Source organism: Lepidochelys olivacea (assembly GCF_965140295.1).
Source record: "Lepidochelys olivacea isolate rLepOli2 genome assembly, chromosome: 1".
NCBI classification, from domain to species: Eukaryota; Metazoa; Chordata; order Testudines; family Cheloniidae; genus Lepidochelys; species Lepidochelys olivacea.
This window is the reverse complement of record NC_140411.1, coordinates 61,258,567-61,282,143: the sequence shown is the minus strand read 5'-3', so window position 1 is coordinate 61,282,143 and position 23,577 is coordinate 61,258,567. Positions and strand designations below refer to the sequence as shown.

Here is a 23,577-nt window from a genome sequence, read left to right as displayed (position 1 = left end):
ACTAATTTGAAATTTCTTAACATTAATATTATGATATTGTTTTATTAATATAGTGTCACTTATGGTGTGTTTGTTATTTATACCAATTCCAGTTATCATTTATTATTTCACTAATTGATAAAGAATACTCATAACATTATACTGGTATGGTAAAAAATAAGTAAGAAGGGAAATCTCAGCAAGTGAATTAAAGTTGAAAAGTAAGAAGTTGCATTTCTTGTTCTCTTGATATTATTAAGTCCATTAGGGGATTAGTTGGTGAAATTTTCCATCTCTGTCAACACATTTCCAGTCTGGCACTATCCAAAATGTATCTAAATATTTCTGGCTCAATACCAGAGCTCTGCTCCACTGATTTTAAATGATTTAAAATGATAAACCTTTTATCCAGAGACAGTGTTCTGTTGCAATGGCTTTTTTTCTAGTATAACATATGATTAGTGATGAATGCTATTTAGAATGTATAGATTTATACAGTACCCTGACAAGAATCAAAGTGCTGTACAATAAAGTACATTCAAGGATCACTTCGCACCACAAAATGCAGCCATTACATTTGATGGATGTTTATAAAGTGGAGTGACCGTTGATCAGAATCCAGCTTTTCAGTAATGGTAATATGATCACCTTGGAGTACACGCTTGTTCTGTGTTTCATCAAGTATGAAACAAGTTCATTCCTTTAGAATAAGATGAACCTATTCCCAGGAAGGTGGGGCACTAAGTGGGTGATATAACGTATCCAGACAATACACAGGAGTCCTATGTGGCTGCTCTTCTAGCTGGTAGCCTAGAAAAAAGGCTGCAGCTCCTCTGTGGAGATTTTTGGGCACTGGACCCATATATTCACCATTTAAGTTTCCTTTCACAGGCTTATCACACTGGTCGCATCTGCATCATCCTAGTTGAAGCCAGCACAGAGCCCACATCACGGTGTTTAGGGGATGTGGAAGCCCCCTGCATGGTTGCTTCTGCCTGAGCCTCCACTCCACACAACCATGGCTATCATGGGGCCTAGATGGTATAGAGAGCCTTATGTGGGTCCTGCGTAATGGGATGGATGTTAGTCCAAGTGACCATTATTAGAAACTAAATATGTCAGTTCATGACTGGCTAATAGTTTAAAATTATTTGTTGGTAAATTAACAAATCAGCCATTTGGCAGTTTAACCAGTGGAAGTTTAATTTGCTGCTTCTTGTTAAAGATGGTATATATTGTTCTTTGGAGCAACACATTTCATAAGGGATTAAATTGTGGCTCTCAGTCACAGCCCCAGAGTAGGGGATCTGTGGAGGAACACTGCCCCAAAAAGAGCCCCTGCAAGCTTCTTGCAGCAAGGACTGCCTTTTTGTTATGTGTTTCCAGTGCCTCACACAGTGGGACCTGATCCTTGATTCAGGACTCTAAGCATTATCACAGTAATCAAGTTTTATGTGCACTGGAACCTCAGTAATTAGTTTTTCACTAATCTGTGTGGCTCATCATAAGCATTCTAAATATAAAAAGAAAAGGAGTACTTGTGGCACCTTAGAGACTAACCAATTTATTAGAGCATAAGCTTTCGTGAGCTACAGCTCACTTCCTCAGATGCATATCGTGGAAACTGCAGCAGGCTTTATATATACACAGAGAATATGAAACAATACCTTGAGGGGGCCATTTAGGGATCTGGGGCAAAAATTGGGGATTGGTCCTGCTTTGAGCAGGGGGTTGGACTAGATGATCTCCTGAGGTCCCTTCCAACCCTGATATTCTATGATTCAACCCCCACTGTCCTGCTGGTAATAGCTTATCTAAAGTGATTTCCAGCACAAATCCAGGTTTTCTCACCCTCCACCCCCCCACACAAATTCACTCTCCTGCTGGTGATAGCCCATCCAAAGTGACAACTCTTTACACAATGTGCATGACAATCAAGCTGGGCTATTTCCTGCATAAATCCAGGTTCTCACATCCCCCCCACCCCCATAAACACACAAACTCACTCTCCTGCTGGTAATTGCTCATCCAAACTGACCACTCTTCAAGTTAAAATCCAAGTTAAACCAGAACATCTGGGGGGGGGGGGGTAGGAAAAAACAAGAGGAAACAGGCTACCTTGCATAATGACTTAGCCACTCCAAGTCTCTATTTAAGCCTAAATTAATTTATTAATTTATTAATTTTATTATTTTATTTATTAATAAATTAATTTAGGCTTAAATAGAGACTTGACTTAGCCACTCCAAGTCTCTATTTAAGCCTAAATTAATTTATTAATTTATTAATTTTATTATTTTATTTATTAATAAATTAATTTAGGCTTAAATAGAGACTTGGAGTGGCTAAGTCATTATGCAAGGTAGCCTGTTTCCTCTTGTTTTTTCCTACCCCCCCCCCAGATGTTCTGGTTTAACTTGGATTTTAACTTGAAGAGTGGTCAGTTTGGATGAGCAATTACCAGCAGGAGAGTGAGTTTGTGTGTTTATGGGGGTGGGGGGGATGTGAGAACCTGGATTTATGCAGGAAATAGCCCAGCTTGATTGTCATGCACATTGTGTAAAGAGTTGTCACTTTGGATGGGCTATCACCAGCAGGAGAGTGAATTTGTGTGGGGGGGTGGAGGGTGAGAAAACCTGGATTTGTGCTGGAAATTACTTTAGATAAGCTATTACCAGCAGGACAGTGGGGTGGGAATAGGTATTGTTTCATATTCTCTGTGTATATATAAAGCCTGCTGCAGTTTCCACGATATGCATCTGAGGAAGTGAGCTGTAGCTCACGAAAGCTTATGCTCTAATAAATTGGTTAGTCTCTAAGGTGCCACAAGTACTCCTTTTCTTTTTGCGAATACGGACTAACACGGCTGTTACTCTGAAACCTGTCATTCTAAATATAGATGTCTAACACTTACATGTTTACAAATTACTACAGATCATTCAGTGTTGTTTACTTTGTTTAAAATTAAATTATACTTGTCAAATAAATTTACAAAGCAAAACATTTTGTGATGCAGTAGGGTTGATTTTTTTTAAATGATTATTTTTGTGTGTTTACTCAGTGTAGGGGAAATTCTCTCTAAAGCATCCAGTTTGAGTCAATCACAGTATTTTCTTGAAAAACATGTGAAATGTATGCCTAGGTATAAATGTATCTTCACTTTTCTTGCTTTTGTGTTCTCCAGACAGGATTCCTCAAAAAGACCAACCTGGAGTGATCAGAAGCACAAATGATGAAGACAGTAATATTTTTTCCAGTAGTTATTTCAGTGGTCAAACACAAGTCCATCCCAAAGATACACACTTCCTTCTTGATCAAAATCTAAAAAAGGAATTGACTCTTACTGCTCCTTATTGTTGTATACCTCCTGACTGCCCGTTGCAGAAAGATGGTAGATCCTTGGACATGGAGGTTCTAGCTCCCCCTGAGGAGAGTGACTCTGTTTATTGGTCTTTACCAGACTCTGCTGCTGCTGCAAGCACAACTGACAAGGATAGAGTTACTCTTTCTGGCTATTATTCGAGCAGTCGAACATCAGTCCAACTCAAAGTCCAAAATCTTTTTCCTGATCAAATTCTTAAAGATATTATTATAACTCCAACTCCTAGTGGTCCTGCCAGCTTCCCATTACACAAACGTCGTAAATCCTTTCGCAGGCAGCTTCTTGGTTTACCGAAGGATGAGCCTGCTTATTTTACTTCACCAGAGTTTACCTTTGGGAGCTTAGCTGCCGTGTCCCCTTCTCACCCATCACCTGTGATGGCAACCTTTAGAAAGTTACAGCGAGAAACAGCTGGCTATCAAAATCTCACTACCCAGTTGACCAATAAAGAGAGAAAGAGCATACAGACTGAAGTTAACACAATAGTATTGTCTGATAATGAAGAGTTCCCAGTAATTTCACGAAGAAAGCCTGAGAGACAGAGTATCATAGGTACTGTATTTTATATTGTCAAGTGTTCTAATTCACTTTTGTCTGTGCATGATTTTTACTGAAAGCATTTCCGAAATAGGCCTCCTTTACAGGAAAAAACGATGCCATTTGTCTGTGAGAATGTTACATCATTATTTAAGAACTAGATAGGGCAAAATTGTAGCTAGTAATAACTAAACTAACTTTATGTTTAAAAACATTAATAGCAGGTAACAATTTATACTAAGAATATCTTAAAATACTTAATAGTATAAGGAAAATGTTTAAAGCCCCATTGCTTGAGGCTTTGAAAACTGGCCCCTAATCCTGCAACGGGATCCATGAAAGATAGTCCTAACACCTGCACAGAGTCCTTCTAGGCCCAGTTCATTGTAGCTCTGCATCTTGTGTAGTCATTTAAATGAGTGTAAAATGCTAATATTCTGGTTTACTATCATTTTGCAATTACTTTGCACTAGTGTAAGGTCCAGATTTGTAAAGGTATTTAGGTGTTGCTGAGCTTAGTGTTGCATTGCCTATATCAATTAGCCTTAATCTTATTTTCTGAAGTGGTTTAGGCACTGAAGAGCCTAAATCCCATTGCCAGTAAGTAGGATTTTGGCTCTTAAGTGAGAATAAGATTTAGGCTCCTGAGCACAGCAGCATCTAAATACCCATAAGAATCTAGGTCTAAATGACTACATAAGGTGCAGGACAACAGTGAATTGGGCCCACTGGCTTCAGTAGGACTCTGATGGTATTTCTGGGTAAAGAGTGGATTGGGCTTTTTAACCATAGTGGTTTTTGCTTATGTGCACAGAGTTGAACAGGGATCTTGGGTTCTTATGACTTTCCTCCAAGTCTAAAGCACTAAGCAGAGATCTTTGATTAGGAGAAGATGAGTGTACATCTCACAATCAACTTCCTTTGCTCCCAGAAGAGACAGGCACTAGTGAACCATATTTCTTCCAATTTTTTACCTCTAAGTAAATAACAGGTTTGATAAAATTATGGTGTAGCAGTGCCCACACTACAGTTAAGATTGTGTTACAGCATAACTTTTAACCTTTTACTTATTTATTTATTTATTTATTTATAGATATTGATATCTCATTGAATAGGCAAAAATCAAAACATAGAATATAAACTTTGAGCACTGTTTGAATTTTCCATGATGGTGTGATGAAAAATGAATCGATAGGGTAATTTTATTATTATTCTCTTTCTGATGATTCCTTCTTCCACTGCCTCCCTGGATTGCTTCACTCTTCTTTGTATACCTTTTGCAAAAACTCTGCAACTCTCTGGGACCTATCTTTTGTCCAGATTGTTGCTCCTCACGTGCTGATTCCTAGAATATCAGTTATACATCGGTATTGTTTATCAATATTTTATACCTCTTCAGCTGTAACAGAAAATGTGTGCCAAAGCAAACCTACTGAATTTTAATTCAACAATAAATAACGTACCAAGAGATAGGACTTAATGTGAAATCACTGGTGGCCTAGAACCCAAGCTTATGGCATGAGCAATCCCAAGTTTAGCCACTGTGCTATGACCTTTCAGAGCAACTAACCTACTTTTAGTTAGCCTATCTTTAAACTGTAAACTGCACTTCACTCCCAAAGCCAGGGATAGAATCAACTGGTGATTTCCAGTCACCAATTTTATATTAGCTACTAAATAGGTGGGTAATCCACTGTGAAAGTGTGTCGTCTCCTCTGATGGCTGGTCTAGAAAAGGGTGAGCAATTATTCCTGTAGCTAAGTTAGTAGTGATTCACACAGGGGAAATAAGCAAGCCTTAACTGTTGCTAAATGTAATTTTTGTTTGCTAATGAAAATTTAAGAATCTGATTCTAGGACTGGTCAGACAGTCCAGTTCTATTATTTCTCTGTGCTAATTTACAGGCTTGGCCTTTTATGACCTGAAACATTGTAAACATTTTTAATGTATTTTTTTCTGGGGAAGGGTGATGGGTGGAAAAAAGTGAGTAGGCAACATTCACCCATTATTTTCTTAAAATATTTCTTAGAGAGACACTTATTTCAAGGGTTGCATGGAACGTTAAAATGAGTATACACTGTAACCAGATAGTTATGGCATTTTGTCGTTAAATTGATTGCACAATCTATAGTTCAGAACTGTTAATGTTAATATATATCTCCACCCTCATCCTGAACAAATAGGCACTGAACTCCCACTGTAAATATAACACACCAGCTGACACACATGCATATTTCAATTCTGTGATTTTTACATTAAAATTGCTTCCAAATTTGGGCCCATCACCAACCAAATAAATCACCCATTTACATAACATTTCCTGAATGTTACATAAAAACATGGTTTGCAGCCACCATTTGCAGTCTTACCCTCTATCTCATTTACACACCCCAGTACAAAACTATTTACAGAATTATGTAAAATGGAACATGAAACCACACCAACTCTATATTAATCATATGAACACGTAACCATTAATGTGGCTGTGGTGTTGAGGCTGCACATTGGTTGTTCAAAATGGGTGGAGATAAGTGGATTGTGGTTGGTGGAAGGGAGGGAGCTGAGGTTGAGAAAGGGAACTGATGAGTGGCGTGCAGATGGGCTGTTGAATGACATAGATGCGTATTTCCTTTCTTCTTATGGTTTGCATGGCTGGAAATAAAGTGCATCAATCTTAACTCTAAGATAAGCCTATATTGCATTTTAGTGGGAATATAGGTGTGGTGGTGGTTTTTTGTTGTTTTTTTTTAAATGACTGCTGAGAATACTAGAGAAATAGTGTATCAGGAATTTCAGATAGCTGTCCTATGACACATGCAAGCTATGATAAGAAATTTGGTTCCCTGATGGTCATTTATACTATGTCCCTTTATGCTGCTCTGGTAATGTAAAGAGGCCTTAAAAGTAAGCGTTGACTTGATGGTCCATTTATGCTGCCAGAGCTGTGTAAATGATCCTTTGGGTAAATGAGAAATGGGCTAGTCTGACTAAGTTAATACATTTCTCACATACCTCTTCTACCACCACTCCCAACTTTTTTCAGAAATGGCTTTGGAGGAGAAAATAAGAAAATCTAACTCATTGGAACAGATTTTAGAAGAAGGTGATGAAGGGGAAGAATCTTATATGGACAGTTTAAAGCTGTACGCTCATAGACAGAGCAAAAAAGTGTCCTATTCAGGTAGGGGTAAGATATATACATTACAATTATGAAATAAACTATGTACAGCACTGTAGTGGGAATTTTGTAATGGCAATATAAAAGATGAAGAACAGTCCTACTATCAACTCCCAATACTGCATGCCATTTTTAAGGGGAGAATGAAATGGATGTTATAATAAATTATAATGGATGTTGTCATAATAAATAATAGAAATGTACAATTACAATAAAACCAAGACAGGAAGGAAATTCAGAGCCAAAGCTTTTCACTCTCACCCTGTTGGGCTTTTGGATTGTAGGGTCTTAAACCAGTGAGTGAGGAATCCATTTGGACTATTAACAGTAAGAGTGGTAGAAAGCTTTTGTAACCAAACCTGAAATTCATCGCAAGCTTGTGCCATGGATTGAGCCACCCAGAATTAAAGCCCTCAATCAATTGCCACTTTCTGAAAATTTAGGCTTTAATGGTTTATCTAAACAGAATCAAAATCTTCAATCTCTTTAACATCATCTGTTGTGGGTTGAAGCTATAGATGGACCTGAACAAGATGCTCCCAAACTTTAGGAAAGTTCTGCTCCAAATCCAAACATCACTGCTCAGGCCCTTTTATCAATAGCTGAAACCCATTCTGCTGCTCCCCCTTCAAAAAAAAAAGTTGAATAAATTTGAATGCTTTTAAAGGGTCAAATTCTGCAGTCTTTATCCAGGTAATGCTAAGATACTGATTTGTAACAGGGAATTTTGCCTGAGTAAGGCCTGACAGTGCATGGAAGGATTTGGCTATAAATTTGGGATCTACATAATGAAGCTTTAGTTCTTTATTTCCTAATCTCAATGATTATTTCTTTATTTGACTACATATATTTTTAATTGCAGAACCTGATCGTGCCCTTGATGATGATACTATAAAGGGTATCCAGGGATTCGGGTACCAGAATTTGTTAAGAGATCAGGATGAACAAGAAAAACTGATGGCCAGGTCCAGAATGGCAGTTTTATACTGCACAATCCATAGAAGAACTGAACTTAATCTTAAGGTATACCTTTCAAAAATTACAGCTGCACCCACTTTCCATATCGCTATCCTTAATGATCAACTGCTGCTTTCATTAGAAACACAGTTTCCCTGGGATTCATAACTTGGCTTTCTTAACTTCATTCACCTAGAACCTGGTATTAAAATTGTCAGTATATGGTCACTTTTTAAAAATTAAAAATGGCTAAAATAACTTAAGATTTGTTTACCAATTTTAGATTAGTCTTAAGCTTGGTTGTTCTAGATGCGCCTTTTTAATTCTCTTGCCTCACCTTGATCTCCCTCTTTATTATCTATTTCCTCTCCTTTTTCACCCTCACTCTTCTTCCCTTATATTGTGTGTCTTTCCTCATTTTTCTGATGCACCTCATGATTTATGTGACATCTCTTGGCCCTAGCACCTCTTGCAGTATTGGACTGAGTTTGGACACATTGCTACTACTTCTCCTCCATATAGTGCCATCAGATTGCTTCAGCACCATGCAAGCAGGAGTGGCAAGATCCTGAAGGTGGGATAAGGTGCCCAACCCTCTTTCTAGGAGGCCAGAGACTTCACAGTCTAAAGTTTCTGGAACCCTGCCTGGCATTAATTTGGCCCTGTTATGTAGATGCTGTTTTTAATTATTTCTGTTTTCATGTAATGCATGGATCTGTTGAGTCAAAGCATTGACAATTGATCTGTTTGTCAGTATAATAATGCTTAATATTTATTCAACTATTTATTATTGTTCCCTGTTTACATTCAATCTGTAGTATCTGTTAGGAACGTACAGTTTACTAAGTAACTTTCATAGAAATGACTCACAATTCTAGCTTACAAGGAAATAGTTACTTCATATAAATTTCTCTAAGGTTGTAGAGAAAAGTATATTAATGTATTAAGATTATAATATATGATATAATTAAATACTGTATCCAACTATTTATACCCAAGGGTGTAGACAAAGGTTGTGCATGCAATCGTGACTTAATTTCCTGATCAGGAATTCATATTTTTTTACCATAGCTTTTTGTATGGGGTTTCCTAGCTTTGAAAGAAAGGGGTTTTAAAAAATGAAAAGAGGAAGCTTCACTTTCTAAGACTCTGGATCTCTGAGTTGCAAACATCATGTACATTCCAGAACCTATTTAGCTAGACAGCTCCAGAGTACACATCCCGTGCACCTTAGGAAGATCACAGGAAACAGCCCCGTACATTTCATACAAAGAGGGCATAATAAAAGATAAAAGTAGTAACTAGGCCATGCAGAGCATAGAAAGTGGGAACAAGTAGCTTAAATTTGATGCAAGAGGAAAGAGGAGATCAATGAAGTGGGAGGTGAGAGGCAATGTGGCCCTCAGTTAGGCAAATCCTTTGATGCTCCTTGCATAATGATTTGATACTGTCTCACATGACTTTCTTATAAACAAACTAGGGAAATACAACCTAGACTGAGCTGTTATAAGGTAGGTGCATAACTGGTTGGAAAACCATTCCCAGAGAGTAGTTATTAGTGGATCACAGTCAAGCTGCAAAGGCATATCAAGTGGGGACTCACAGGGATTGGTAATGGGTCGGTTCAGTATCTTCATCAGTGATTTAGAAAGTGGCAGAGAGAGTACACTTATAAAGTTTGCAGACGATACCAAGCTGGGAGGGGTTGGTTGCAAGTGCATTGGAGGATATGATTAAAATTCAAAATGATCTGGACAAACTGGAGAAATAGCCTGAAGTAAATAGGGTGAAATTCAGTGAGGACAAATGCAAAGTACTCCACTTATGAAGGAATAATCAGTTACACACTCACAAAACAGGAAACGACTGCATAGGAAGGAGAACTGCGGAAAGGGATCTGAGGTTTATAGTGGATCACAAGTTAAATATGAGTCAATGGTGTAAAACTGTTGCAAAAAAGCAAACATAATTCTGGGATATATTAGCAGGAGTATTGTAAGCAAGACACACTGATAAGGCCTCAGCTGGAGTATTGTGTCCAGTTCTGGGTGCCACATTTCAGGAAAGATGTGGACAAATTAGAGGAAGTCTAGAGGAGAGCAACAAAAATGAGTAAAATTCTAGAAAATATGAACTATGAAGAAAGATTGGAAAAAATGGGGTTTGTTTAGTCTGGAGAAGAGAAGACTGAGAGGGGACATAACAGTTTTCAAGTACATAAAAAGTTACTAAAAGGAGGAGAGAGAAAAATTGTTCTTGTTAACCTCTCAGGATAGGACAAGAAGCAATGGGCTTAAATTGCAGCAAGGGAGGTTTAGGTTGGACATTAGAAAAAACTTCCAAACTGTCAGGATAGTTAAACACTGGAATAAATTGCCTAGTCCTGCCTTGAGTGAAGGAGGTTGGACTAGATGACCTGAGGTCCCTTCCAGTCCTACACTTCTATGATTCTTTGTATCCATCAATGGAGTCATTTTGGTGTTTTGTCTAACTATTTTTTTTTAAATCTTTTAAATTACGTCCTGATGGAGCCAGTTCTTAGCTCTGCCCCTCCCCCACCCCATTGATAAAAAATGTTAATTTTTTAATTTAGTTAATATATCCTTTCTACTGAATATGTCTTCTAGGGTTATTTCCTGACTCTCCTTCCAGACCTGACACCTTTAGTCGACACTTTGTTGTATCTTAACCTATCATTCAATGACTTACACTTCTTTCCCAGGGAGGTATGTACCAGTTATTTTCCTTATCGTTATTAAGAGTAAAACTGTAAGACTGTCTGAATTTTTACAGTTTAATATTAAACTAAACATAAAAAAATGTAACTTTCAAACAACAATGATTTAATAAGAGATGCAATAAGAGATGCAAATTGCATAGCTCAGATATTAGAAAAACATCATTCCTTTACATTTCTGGTTATTTATGGGATAGTAAGAATCAATGTGAGCCTGGAAAGATTCCAACAAGATTTAGAAATATCTCTGCATCTGTGTCTGAAGGTCCCATTCTGATCTTGCTTTATACTAGTGTCACTCAGTTGACTTCAATGGGAAGTGACTCCTGATTTAAACTTATCCTCATTTATGGAGCACCAATCTATGGTTGATACTAATATTCTGCACAAAAAATACGCTGAAAGAACCTTAATCCGGTTGCAAAGTCAAGCACGCAAAAGTTAGGAAATTCCAGAATTAAAGTTGCCTGTGCAATCTTAATGCAACTCTCTTGTGCATATGCTATGATCCAGTCCTCAATTACATGATCACATACTACTTTTTCCACAGGATCCATGCCTCGTTCAGTGCACAGGACAGACAGTACTCAACTAATAAGCAGCTAGTCAATATTTTTTTTCCTCATTGTTCAGTGTGTGACTGTAGGCTTTACTTACTGCACATTATTCAGATCCTACTCTGAAGTCAGAAGTATTAATTTTCTCAGGGGCTTTGATTAATGCTCAGAACTATAGTATCTGAGTGTTTCACAAACATTGGTGATTTGATTTTCACCACACTTCTGTGAGATGAGTGCGTATTTATTATCCCTCTTTTGCAGATGGAGAGCTGAGGCACAAAGAGATTAAAGTCAAAACTATCCACTAATTTTGGGAGCCCAGTTTGTGATCCTGGAACCTGATTTTTCAGAGTACTTACCATTATATAGCACAGTATATGTATGTTTAGGGCCCTACCAAATTCATGGTCCATTCTGATCAATTTCATGGTCATAGGATTTTAAAAATTATAAATTTCATGACTTCAGCTATTTAAATCTGAAATTTCATTATGTTGTAATTGTAGGGATACTGACCCAAGATGGAGTTTGGGAGAGGGTCACAAGGTTATTGTAGGAGTGATTGCAGTACTGCTACCCTTACTTCTGTGCTGCTGGCAGCAGTGCTGCCTTCAGAGCTGGGCAGCTGGAGAGTGGTGGATGCTGGCTGGGAGCCCAGCTCTGAAGGCAGAGCTGCCTCCAGCAGCAGCGTAGAAGTAAGGATGGCATGGTATGGTATTGCCACCTTTACTTCTGCGCTGCTGCCTGCACAGCTGGGCCCTCAGTCAGCAGCCACCACTCTCACTTCTGCGCTGCTGCCTTCAGAGCTGTGCAGCTGGAGTGTGGCATGGTATGGTATGCCACCCTTACTTTTGTGCTGCTGCTGGCTGGGAGCTACCTTCAGAAATGGGAGCCTGGCCAACAGCCGCCACTCTCTGGTTGCCCAGCACTGAAGGCAGCACAAAAGTAAGGGTGGTAATACCGTGACGCCCCCCCTAAAATAACCTTATGACACCCCCCATAACTCCCTTCTGAGTCAGGACCCCCAGTTTGAGAAATGCTGGTCTCCTCCCCCTTCTCCCCCCCCCCCCCATGAAATTGGCATAGTATAGGTAAAAGCACACAAAAGACCAGATTTCACGGCAAGAGACCAGATTTCACGGTCTGTGATGCGTTTTTCATAGCCATGAATTTGGTAGGCTATGTAGGTCCAAAGCACAGCTTCCATTGACTTCAGTTGCAGCTGTGAGTGCTCAGCACTTCTGCACATAAAGCCCCAAGGTCTCACTCTGGGCACCCAGAAAATGAGGAACACACAATTAATGACCACCTGGTAAAAGTTTGGTTTAAGTGATTTGCCCAGTATCACATAGGAACTCTATGGCAGAGGTAGGAGTAGAATCAAATTCTCCACTTCCACTCTATTCTGTGCTGATAAGACCTCAGCTGGAGTATTGTGTACAGTTCTGGGTGCCACGTTTCAGGAAAGATGTGGACAAATTGGAGAAAGTCCAGAGAAGGGCAACAAAAATTACTAAAGGTCTAGAAAACATGAGATATGAAGGAAGATTGGAAAAAATAGGGTTTGTTTAGTCTGGAGAAGAGAAGACTGAGTGGGGGCATGATAACAATTTTCAAGTACATAAAATATGGTTCTAAGGACGAGGGGAAAAAATTGTTCTTGTTTACCTCTGAGGATAGGACAAGAAGCAGTGGACTTAAATTGCAGAAAGAGAACTTTAGTTTGGACATTAGGAAAAGCTTCCTAACTGTAATTAAGCACTGGAATAAATTGCTTAGGGAGGTTGTGGAATCTCCATCATTGGAGGTTTTAAGAACAGGTTGTACAAACACCTGTCAGGAATGGTCTAGTTATTACATAGTCCTGCCCTGAGTGCAGGGGTTTGGATTGGATGACCTCTCGAGGTCCCTTCCATTCCTACACTGCTATGATTCTATGAGACCATCATTCCTCTTCCTACAATCCCCTGTCTCATTCACCACACACCTTCCAACTGCAATAAATGAAGCAGGGTGCCTGCAGACCACAGCCTCCTGTACTACACAACCCTGATTCATCCCCAGAGCAGGTTCATCCTGTGCATTGAAAGAGGTAGGGGTCCTGTGGGAAAATAGTATGTGATAGTGTAATTAGACTGATCATAATACATACCCATAAGGGCCAAATTAAGGTTGTGCTGGCAATCTTAATTTTGGAATTTCCAAATGTTGAGTGTTTGACTGTGCAAGCCAAATAATGTTTGCTTAACATAGTTTTTGTGTAATTTCCTAGGTTTTTGAAAAAGCAAACTGAAAAACATTGTACTGAGGCCCAAATGGGTCATCAGCAGGGTTGGAATCTTTGGATCCATCACAAAAACCTCTGCCATTTGAACTAACAGAGTAACTGACAGATGATAACATACAACTGCTGTGGAGCAGTATTCGAGGAGGCCAGCACACTTTGCCATTGGGTTACACCAGTACTTATTCACAGGAGAGGAATGGTGGGACTCTGGAATATTGGTTTTCATTCCAGACTGGTCTGTCCATTTCCCCCAAGCGTGATCTGTAGTACCTCATCTCTCCCACTGGTCCGTGTCCCAGTCCTGCCTCTTCCCCACCCCGGCTTCTCATCTTAGTCCCATTCTCCTTATCTAGCCACTCCCAGTCTCTACTTCTTAGGCTTTTCATCTAAACACCAAATCCTTGTCCAGCAAGCCCTACCTCACCCCTCGGAGCTTCCTGTTCTAGTCTCCTTGCCCAGAGATTGCCAGTCCATCCCAGACCTTCATCTAAGCTGTCTCTCTCCCCCAGACTGGCCTCCAGTCTAGTCTCATCATCCACATTCCCCATCCCCACTGGCTTTCAGTCCAGTTCCAATTTCTCTTCCCAGCCTCCTCATCCAATCTCAGTGTTGTTCACCCCCCCACACACACATAGCAGGTTCTTATCTTAAGTCTCTTTACCTAGTCAGTCCCGCACTCCCCACAGCTCCTCATGCAATCTCTGTCTCTCCCATCCCCCACCTACTGAGCTTAAACTCAAAAAAGAAGCTTACAAGAACTGGAAATTTTGACAGATGACTAGGGAAGAGGATAAAATATTGCTAGAGCATGCAGGGATGTAATCAGGAAGGCCAAGGCACAATGGGAGTTGCAGCTACCAAAGGATGTGAAGGGTAACAAGAAGGGTTTCTACCGGTATGTTAGCAACAAGAAGAAGGTCAGGGAAAGTGTGGAACCCTTATTGAATGAGGGAGGCAACATCGTGGCAGATGATGTGGAAAAAGCTAAAGTACTCAGTGCTCTTTTTGCCTCGGACTTCACAGGCAAGGGCAGCTCCCAGACTGCTGCACTGGGCAACACAGCATGGGGAGTAGGTGAGCAGCCCTCAGTGGTGAAAGAACAGGTTAAGGACTATTTAGAAAAGTTGGACATGCACAAGTCCGTGGATCCAGATCTAATACATCCAAGGGTTCTGAGGGAGTTGGCTGATGTGACTGCAGAGCCATTGGCCATTACCTTTGAAAATTTGTGGCGATCGGGGGAGGTCCCGGACAATTGGAAAAAGGCAAATATAGTGCCCATATTTTTAAAAGGGGAAAAAAGAGAACCCAGGGAACTACAGACCAGTCTGCCTCACTTCAGTCTCCAGCAAAATCATAGAGCAGGTCCTCAAGGAATCCATTTTGAAGAACTTGGAGGAGAGGAGGATGATCAGGAACAGTCAACATGGATTCACCAAGGGCAAGTCATGCCTGACCAACCCGATTGCCTTCTATGATGAGATAACTGGCTCTGTGGATATGGGGAAAGCAGTAGATGTGATATATCTTGACTTTAGCAAAGCTTTTGATGCGGTCTCCCACAGTATTCTTGCCAGCAAGTTAAAAAAAGTATGGATTGGATGAATGGACTATAAAGTGGAAAGAAAGCAGGCTAGATTGTTGGGCTCAATGGGTAGTGATCAACAGCTCGATGTCTAGTTGGCAGCCGGTATCAAATGGCATGCCTCAGGGGTCGATCCTGGAGCCGGTTTTGTTTAACATCTTTATTAATGATCTGGATGATGGGATTAATTGCACCCTCTGCAAGTTTTCAGATGACACTAAGCTGAGGGGAGAGGTAGATACGATGGAGGATAGGGATAGGGTCCAGAGTGACACAGACAGTTTGGAGGATTGGGCCAAAAAAAATCTGGTGAGGTTCAACAAGGACAAGTGCAGAGTTCTGCACTTAGGAAGAAAGAATCCCATGCACCGCTACAGGCTGGGGACTGATTGGCTAAGCAGCAGTTGTCCAGAAAAGGACTTGAGGATTACAGTGGATGAGAAGCTGGATATGAGTCAGCAGTGTGCCCTTGTTGCTAAGAAGGCCAATGGCATATTGGGCTATATTAATAGGAGCATTGCCAGCAGATCGAGGGAAGTGATTATTCCCCTCTATTGGACACTGGTGAGACCATGCCAGGAGTATTGCATCCAGTTTTGGTCCCCCCAATACAGAAGAGATGTGGACAAATTGGAGAGAGTCCAGCAGAGAGTAACGAAAATGGCTAGGGCACATGGCTTACGAGGAGAGGCTGAGGGAACTGGGGTTATTTAATCTACAGAAGAGAAGAGTGAGGGCAGATTTGATAGCAGCCTTCAATTACCTGGAGGGGGGTTCCAAAGAGGATGGAGCTCGGCTGTTCTCAGTGGTGGCAGATGACAGAACAAGGAGCAATGGTCTCAAGTTGCAGTGGGGGAGGTCTAGGTTGGATATTAGGAAACACTATTTCACTAGGAGGGTGGTGAAGCACTGGAATGGGTTACCTAGGGAAGTGGTGGAATCTCCATCCTTAAAGGTTTTTAAGGCGTGGTTTGACAAAGCCTTGGCTGGGATGATTTAGTTGGTGTTGGTCCCGCTTTGAGCAGGGGATTGGACTAGATGACCTCCTGAGGTCTCTTCCAACCCTGATATTTTATGATTCTATTCTGTGATACTGATTCCCCATCCCCATTCCCATTGTCCCCTCCTGTCTCCTAGTTTCCTTCCAACCAAGTCCCAGTTTCTGTGCACAACCAGTTCCCGAACTCCCTCCTGGCTCCCAGTCTCTGTCTCCTCCATGCTGCATGGGCCAGGCGGTGTGTGTGTGTGTGGGTGTGTCATTAACTCACCTGTGTTCTCAATCTCTCAGTTAACGTGCTTGGACCCAGATATGGTATGGGTTGCAGCAGCCCAGAGCTTCAATCACTGGAAAGGTCCTGCTCTGACCTGGGCTGGAGCATACTCAGTGCAGACAGAATCTTTAGGGAAATTAGCTGCTAAAATCTAAAGAAGTCTCTACTGATCATATGTGACCTGTGATTTTTTTCAAAGGCTTATAACTTGGCCAAATTAGGGCTGATTTTCATAGGGACAGCAAAAAACACATCCAAGACACAAAGGCCACCCCTCTGCCACATTTTAAATCCCAAAGTATCAGGGTGCTAGAACTTAAAAAAAAAAGGTTTTAATCAGATGTTTAACATGGTCAAAAGAATGTATTTTTCCCTAGCCCCATTCTTCAAAATGGCTGAACTGTTTTGGCTGAAATTTTCCAAAAAGATTCAGCCTGTGGCAGACACCCAGCATGGAAAATTTCAGCCGAAACAGTTAGTTTGGTTAAGTTATAAGCAACTGGAAACATGTTTTTGTAATGGGAAGTGTAGGGCAACCTTAATAGTAGATGGTGCTACCAGCCCAACCTATAATACTACAGCAGTGTAAGTGAGATCAGGAGCAGGCCCAGAAACCACATGACATTTTTATAAGGTACTTTAACTAAAATAACATTACTAATTAGCTACTGCTGTACATTAAATGCAAGATTCATACAATATTAGGACAGTTTCCTTGTTTCTAGTTATTACAGTGTCACTTACTAATGTTAGAAATGTAGAAACTCTTACCATAACAAGAATCAGATTATCTTTGTGGTAAACAACTTTTTTTCCATTACTTTTTTCCCCCCCGAAGGTATATAATATTAAAAACTTAGAAGTACTGAAGCTCCGAAACAACCCCATCAAAGAGATCCCTGATGATGTCCACAAACTCAAGACACTTAGAATACTTAACATGTCCTTCAATTTACTATCTGCCCTTCCCACTGGGTAAGGTGTTTACTATTAATTAATAGATTGGATTACACTATTTCTATGCTCAAACAAGGATTAAATTTTTTGTGTGACCTACATTATATTCATTCATTAATTCATTTCCATACTGGCTTTGTTAATTACACCTACAGAAAGGCTTTCTAGGAATGTATATACATAGTAGGGCTGTCAAGCGATTAAAAAAATTTATCGTGATTAATCGCACTGTTAAAGAACAATAGAATACTATTTATTTTAAATATTTGTGGATGTTTTCTACATTTTCAAATATATTTATTTCAATTATAACAGAATACAAAGTGTACAGTGCTCACTTTATATTTTTATTACAAATATTTGCACTGTAAAAAACAAAAACGTATTTTTCAATTCACCTCATACAAGTACTGTAGTGCAATCTCTTTATCATGAAAGTTGAACTTACAAATGTAAAATTATGTACAAAAAAAACTGCATTCAAAAATAAAACAATGTAAAACTTTAGAACCTACAAGTCCACTCAGTCCTACTTCTTGGTCAGCCAATCACTCAGACAAACAAGGTTGGTTACATTTTACAGGAGATAATGCTGCCTGTTTCTTGTTTACGATGTCACCTGAAAGTGAGAACAGGCGTTTGCATGGCACTGTTGTAGCTGGCATTGCAAGATATTTACGTGCCAGATGCATTAAAGAGTCATATGTCCCTTCATGCTTCAATCACCATTCCAGAGGACATGCATCCATGCTGATGATGGATTCTGCTCGATAATGATCCAAAGCAGTGCGGACCAACGCTTGTTCATTTTCATCATCTGGTCAGATGCCACCAACAGAAGGTTGATTTTCTTTTTTGGTGGTTTGGGTTCTGTAGTTTCCACATCAGAGTGTTGCTCTTTCAAGACTCTCAAAAGCACGCTCCACACCTTGTCCTGCTCAGATTTTGGACGGCACTTCAGATTCTTAAACCTAGGGTTGAGTGCTGTAGCTATATTTAGAAATCTCACATTGGTACCTTCTTTGCCTTTTATCAAATCTGCTGTGAAAGTGTTCTTAAAATGAACATGTGCTGGGTCACCATCTGAGACTGCTAGAACATGATATATGCAGAATACAGGTAAAACAGAGCAGGAGACATACAATTATCCCCCCAAGGAGTACAGTCACAAATTTAATTGATGCATTATTTTTTTAATGAGCATCATCAGCATGGAAGCATGTCTTCTGGAATGGTGGCCAAAGCATGAAAGAGCATACGAGTGTTTAGCATATCTGGCATGTAAGTACCTTGCAGTGCTGGCTACAAAAGTGCCATGTGAATGCCTGTTCTCACTTTCAGGTGACATTGTAAATAAGAAGCAGGCAGTAATATCTCCAGTCAATGTAAACAAACTCGTTCGTCTTAGCGATTGGTAGAATAAGAAGTAGGACTGAGTGCACTTGTAAGCTCTAAAGTTGTACACTGTTTTTGAGTGCAGTTATGTAACCCAAAAATATCTGCATTTGTAAGTTATACTTTTACGATAAAGAGACTGCACTTCAGTACTGGTATGAGGTGAATTAAAAAATACTATTTCTTTTGTTTATCATTTTTACAGTGCATATATTTGTAATAAAAAAATAATAATATAAAGTGAGCACTGTGCACTTTATATTCTGTGTTGTAATTGAAATCAATATTGAAAATGTAGAAAAACATCCAAAAATATTTAATAAATTTCAATTGGTATTCTATTGTTATAAGTTTCAGAGTGGTAGCCGTGTTAGTTTATATCAGCAAAAACAACGAGGAGTCCTTGTTGCACTTTAGAGACTAACAAATTTATTTGGGCATAAGCTTTCGTGGGCTAGAACCCACTTCATCAGATGCATGGAGTGGAAAATACAGGAGCAGTTATAAATATGTGAAAAGATGTGAGTTGCCTTACCAAGTGTGAGGTTGTTAGAGAGAAAGTATAAACAAGGATCGATGACATCACCACTTGGCCTCTCTCCTCCCGCACCTACTCTGAAGGCAACAAGAAATTAGGAAGACAAAGACTTTGAACTGTGGAGATTGGTCCCAGGCTAAGAAAGAAATTCAGCCTGTGTAATAAGAAATGTAAACTGCTGGAACATCTAGAGGGGCGAGAAAGTGCTTGATTCAAATCTTGCTTAGCCTGTAGAATTTAGGCTGCGATTTTATTTTTATTTCTTATGTAACCAACTTTGATCTCTATGCCTACCCCTTATAATCATTCAAAATCTATCCTTCTATAGTTAATAAATCTCTTTTTTATATTTGATCTAAAACAGTGTGTTTTGGGTTGAAGTGCTTGGGGAATCTGCTTAGATTACAAAGATTGGTGCATGGTCGCTTTCCTTTGACGAAGTGGCTAACTAATTAATGAGCTTGCACTGCCTAGGGAGTCTTGAGCAGTGTAAAATGGCACATTACTGGAGCGCAAGGTTTGGGGCTTGGGACATTTGCTGGTGTCTCTTTATACAGTTCATGAGTGGCTTAGAGAGCAGTCATACAACTCAACTGGGTGTGTCACCACATATTGATGGGTGAGTGATCATAGCCTCTGGAGAGGTTTATTGCTTGTCACTAGCATAGCATATTGAGAGTCAGCCCAGGCTGGGGAATTTAAGGGGACACAGTGGTTTCACAGTCTAGATTGTACCCCGGGGACATGTCATAGTGGTGCAGCAAGCAGACTGAAATGCACAGCTTGTTGTTCTGAATGAAATTTGCACTTCATACACTGGTGCCGAGATTTTAAGTGGGTTGGCTGAATACAGTAAAAAAAAAAAAAAAAGTTACACTTTTGTTATTTTCTGTTTCTTATTTTGGGAAAGGGAAATAGGAGCAGAAAGGCATAAAAATGGATGAGAGCGATGCAGTTGCAAAGTTAGAGCTGTACAGACTGCAGGTAGCAGAAAAAGAGAGAGACTATGAGTATCAGTTGAGAATGAAAATATCCCCATTGACATGCTTATTGGGAATGATTTTTTCCATGTAGTTTCTCAAGAAGGAATATTATGGTGGGACCCCAGAGGAAAAGAGTAAAGTCCCAGGAAGTGCTGGAGGAAAGGGAGCAATTCTCTTTGATTCCTCTGCAGCAAAGGGAAGCAGCATGGTTCCAAGTGTGGATGGAGTTGAGACTGTCTCCTGCACTGCAGCTGAAGGCAGCACCTCATCAGGAAAGGAGAGAGTGGGGGTGGAGTGCCTGTCACTGACAGAACTGTTTCAGCTGTTAGCTGCAAGCCCTTTGCAGCTGAACAAAGGCTGGATCCTGCTCTAGTGAGCATAGAGAGATGTGTCCTAGAGGGAGGCCCAGAGAAGGGAATTAAGGAAAAGATTTCTGTAGGAAAGAAGCAACCTTGTAAGCATATTGTGTCAATGCACAGTGTAGTGTACCATAGCTAGGTATCCCAGTGTGCAACGCGCCACCATCCCGTGCACTGTCTTTTGGGAAGTTTTGTCAATGAATGGTGGGGAAAAAATGAGTCATGAGGGGTAACAGGTAGCAAGGGGTCAACTTTCCAGTGTGCAATTTTCTCCATCCCATAATGTCACGCATAGCCCATAATTTTCACAGCTTTTTAAAAAAATCCCATGAATCAGCACAGCCCTCCTCACTGTCCACCATCTCTGACAGAAGCATGGAATCTGCACATCTCTGCACTATTGTCGTAAGCATTGCAATCACAGAACAGATGCCGATCCTCCAGTATTTGCAGAGCTGCAAGAAGAACTGAATCAGCAGGGAACATCACAATTTTATGGAGGACAGATTGCTGTGGGACATAGCAAGAATCAGTTCAAGTGTTTTGGTGGCATTTATGGAGCAGCTGCAGATGGTGGAGCACTGCTTCTGGGCCCAAGAAACAAGCACTGACTGGTGGGATCGCATCGTAATTCGGGCTGATGATGAGCAGTGGCTGCAGAGCTTTCGGATGTGCCAGGCCACGTTTCTGGATCTGTGGGCTGAGCTTGCTCCAGCCCTCCAGCGCAGGGACACCAGAATGAGTGCCACACTGAGAGCGAAGAAACAAGCGGCAGTCACAAACACCAGTCAGTGGGTAATCATTTTGGAGTTAGAAAATTGACTGTCGGGGCAATTGTCATGCAAGTGTGCAGGGCCATTCATTACTTCTTGCTATGCAGGATTGTGACTCTCAGCAATGTGCAGGACATAGTGCATGGATTTACAGCAATGGGGGTCCTGAACTGCAGTGGGGCAATAGAGAGCACATATATCCCTATTTTGGCACCAGACCACCTTGCCACTCAACTGAAAGGACTACTTTTTTCTGGTTATGCAAGTATTGCTGGATCACTGGGGACGTTTCACCAACGTCAGTGTTGGCTGGTCAGGAAAGAGCATGATTCTCATATCTTTAAGAACATAAGATTGTTCATAAATCTACAAGCAGGGACTTTCTTTTAGCACTGGCTGATTACCAGTAGCAATATTGAAATGCCAATAGTGATCCTGGGGGACCCAGCCTATACCTTGCTCCTCTGGACATGAAGCCATACACCAGCCATCTTGACAGCACCAAGGAAAGATTCAGCTACTGACTCAGCAAATGCAAAATGACAGTTGAGTATGCTTTTGGTAGATTGAATGGATGCTGGCAATGCTAACTCACAAGATTGGATTTCAGTGAAAAAAATATCCTAGTGGTTACAGCTGCCCGCTGTGTCTTTCATAATATCTGTGATGCCAAGGGGGGAAGTTGCCTTTGGGGTGGAGGGAAGAGGTAGAGTCTGCTGAGTTTGAACAGTCAGGCACAAGGGTGATTACAAGAGCTCAAATGGAGCTATATGGCTCAGGGTGGCTTTGAAAGAGTACTTTAACAGTGAGCCACAGTCATGCATTGTGATATACTGTGCTCTGCCTGGCTCTGCAGTGTGGGGACCTGTTAGGAATTGTGGGTGCTTGCTGTACATTTATGATTATTACACTGTTCGTCACTGATTCTGAGTTTTGTGTCACACTGTACGGAAACCAGTAAGTGGTTGCTTTCAGTACTGCTAAGGACTCTGCATATGTTCTGAACTAATAAAGATGAATCATTCTCCAAATAACAGAATTTGAGTAACAAAACCAGTACAAAGAAAAATCTGTGCAATTTAAAAGCAAATACTTTAAAAACTTACTAAATTAATAGAACAGAACTTAACGGGGAAAGAACGTTCATGTCCATTTTAGCTACACATACAGCAACTGGAGCTTCCATAGGTCAGTGCTTGTGAAGCTGTGGTTGTTTGTCTCCTGGGGTGGAGTGGTAGGGTAGGGATGTGGCCACAGAGGCCACGTGGAATGCTGGGGGAAAGAGAAATAGGGAGGTGCTATAATTGAGTTCTCCAGACACTGCAAAGGGAAGTGAGCTGGGATTGTTGAATCAGTAGGTCCACAAGAGTTTGCAGCATCTGTGTTTGCTGCTGGAGAAGCCCCATTATATCCTAGCGCATCTCCCTTTTCCTGTTGCAACTCCTGGGCCTTTCTCCTATCTGCTCTTTCCTTCTCCATACAGTCTGTGATATTCACCCTCCAGGCACTCTGCTCACAGTCTGATGCAGCCCTGGCTTGCAGCATCTCACTGAACATGTTATCCTGAGTCCTTTTCTTTCTCCTTCTTGTCTGACTCAGGCATTCCATCAGTGTGGAGGGGGAAACCCCTCAAAGCCACAATGGCAGCAGCTACAGACAAAACACACAGAGGTACTAGTGTCAATATAGTCACAAAAGAAAGTGAACATTAAGATTCAGAACTCCCTTCCCTTGCTCCCCTAAAGTTTTAAACCAGACATGCTTATCGCCACTTCTGCTTCAGAGTGCTTGTGCATGGCACCACTCACAGCACCAAACAGGGTGAGCATGGCCCGTCTGGGGTGAGGGAAATGAGACAGGAATTGCTCAGTTGTATAAAGAGTATATGGCAATGGCACTGAACAGTGGCACCATTGTCCACAGGTGGTCGTGATTTTAGCTGATATCTCACTCCTGAGAGTAACAAAGGCACAGAGAGCACAGCTGCTGCTGACTTCCCGAAGCTGCTCAGGGCCATATGCTGCTGGCCTGTTAACTTGGGCAGGCACCATTGCAGTAATCACTGACTGGCCTGGGAAAAAAATCCTACCTCAGAGGAA

At 40.7% G+C, this 23,577-nt stretch overlaps 1 protein-coding gene across 1 annotated transcript in view; it reads left to right on the top strand.

Moving 5' to 3' along the window:
• LRRC63 (leucine rich repeat containing 63) overlaps positions 1 to 23,577 on the top strand; it is a 52,290-nt gene that overhangs the window by 15,965 nt on the left and 12,748 nt on the right. Inside the window, exons 3-7 of the mRNA XM_084618043.1 lie at positions 3,164 to 3,913; positions 6,942 to 7,079; positions 7,939 to 8,099; positions 10,661 to 10,759; positions 17,312 to 17,448. Of these exons, the coding sequence (XP_084474169.1) occupies positions 3,164 to 3,913; positions 6,942 to 7,079; positions 7,939 to 8,099; positions 10,661 to 10,759; positions 17,312 to 17,448 (1,285 nt within the window). The remainder of the gene's footprint in view (positions 1 to 3,163; positions 3,914 to 6,941; positions 7,080 to 7,938; positions 8,100 to 10,660; positions 10,760 to 17,311; positions 17,449 to 23,577) is intronic.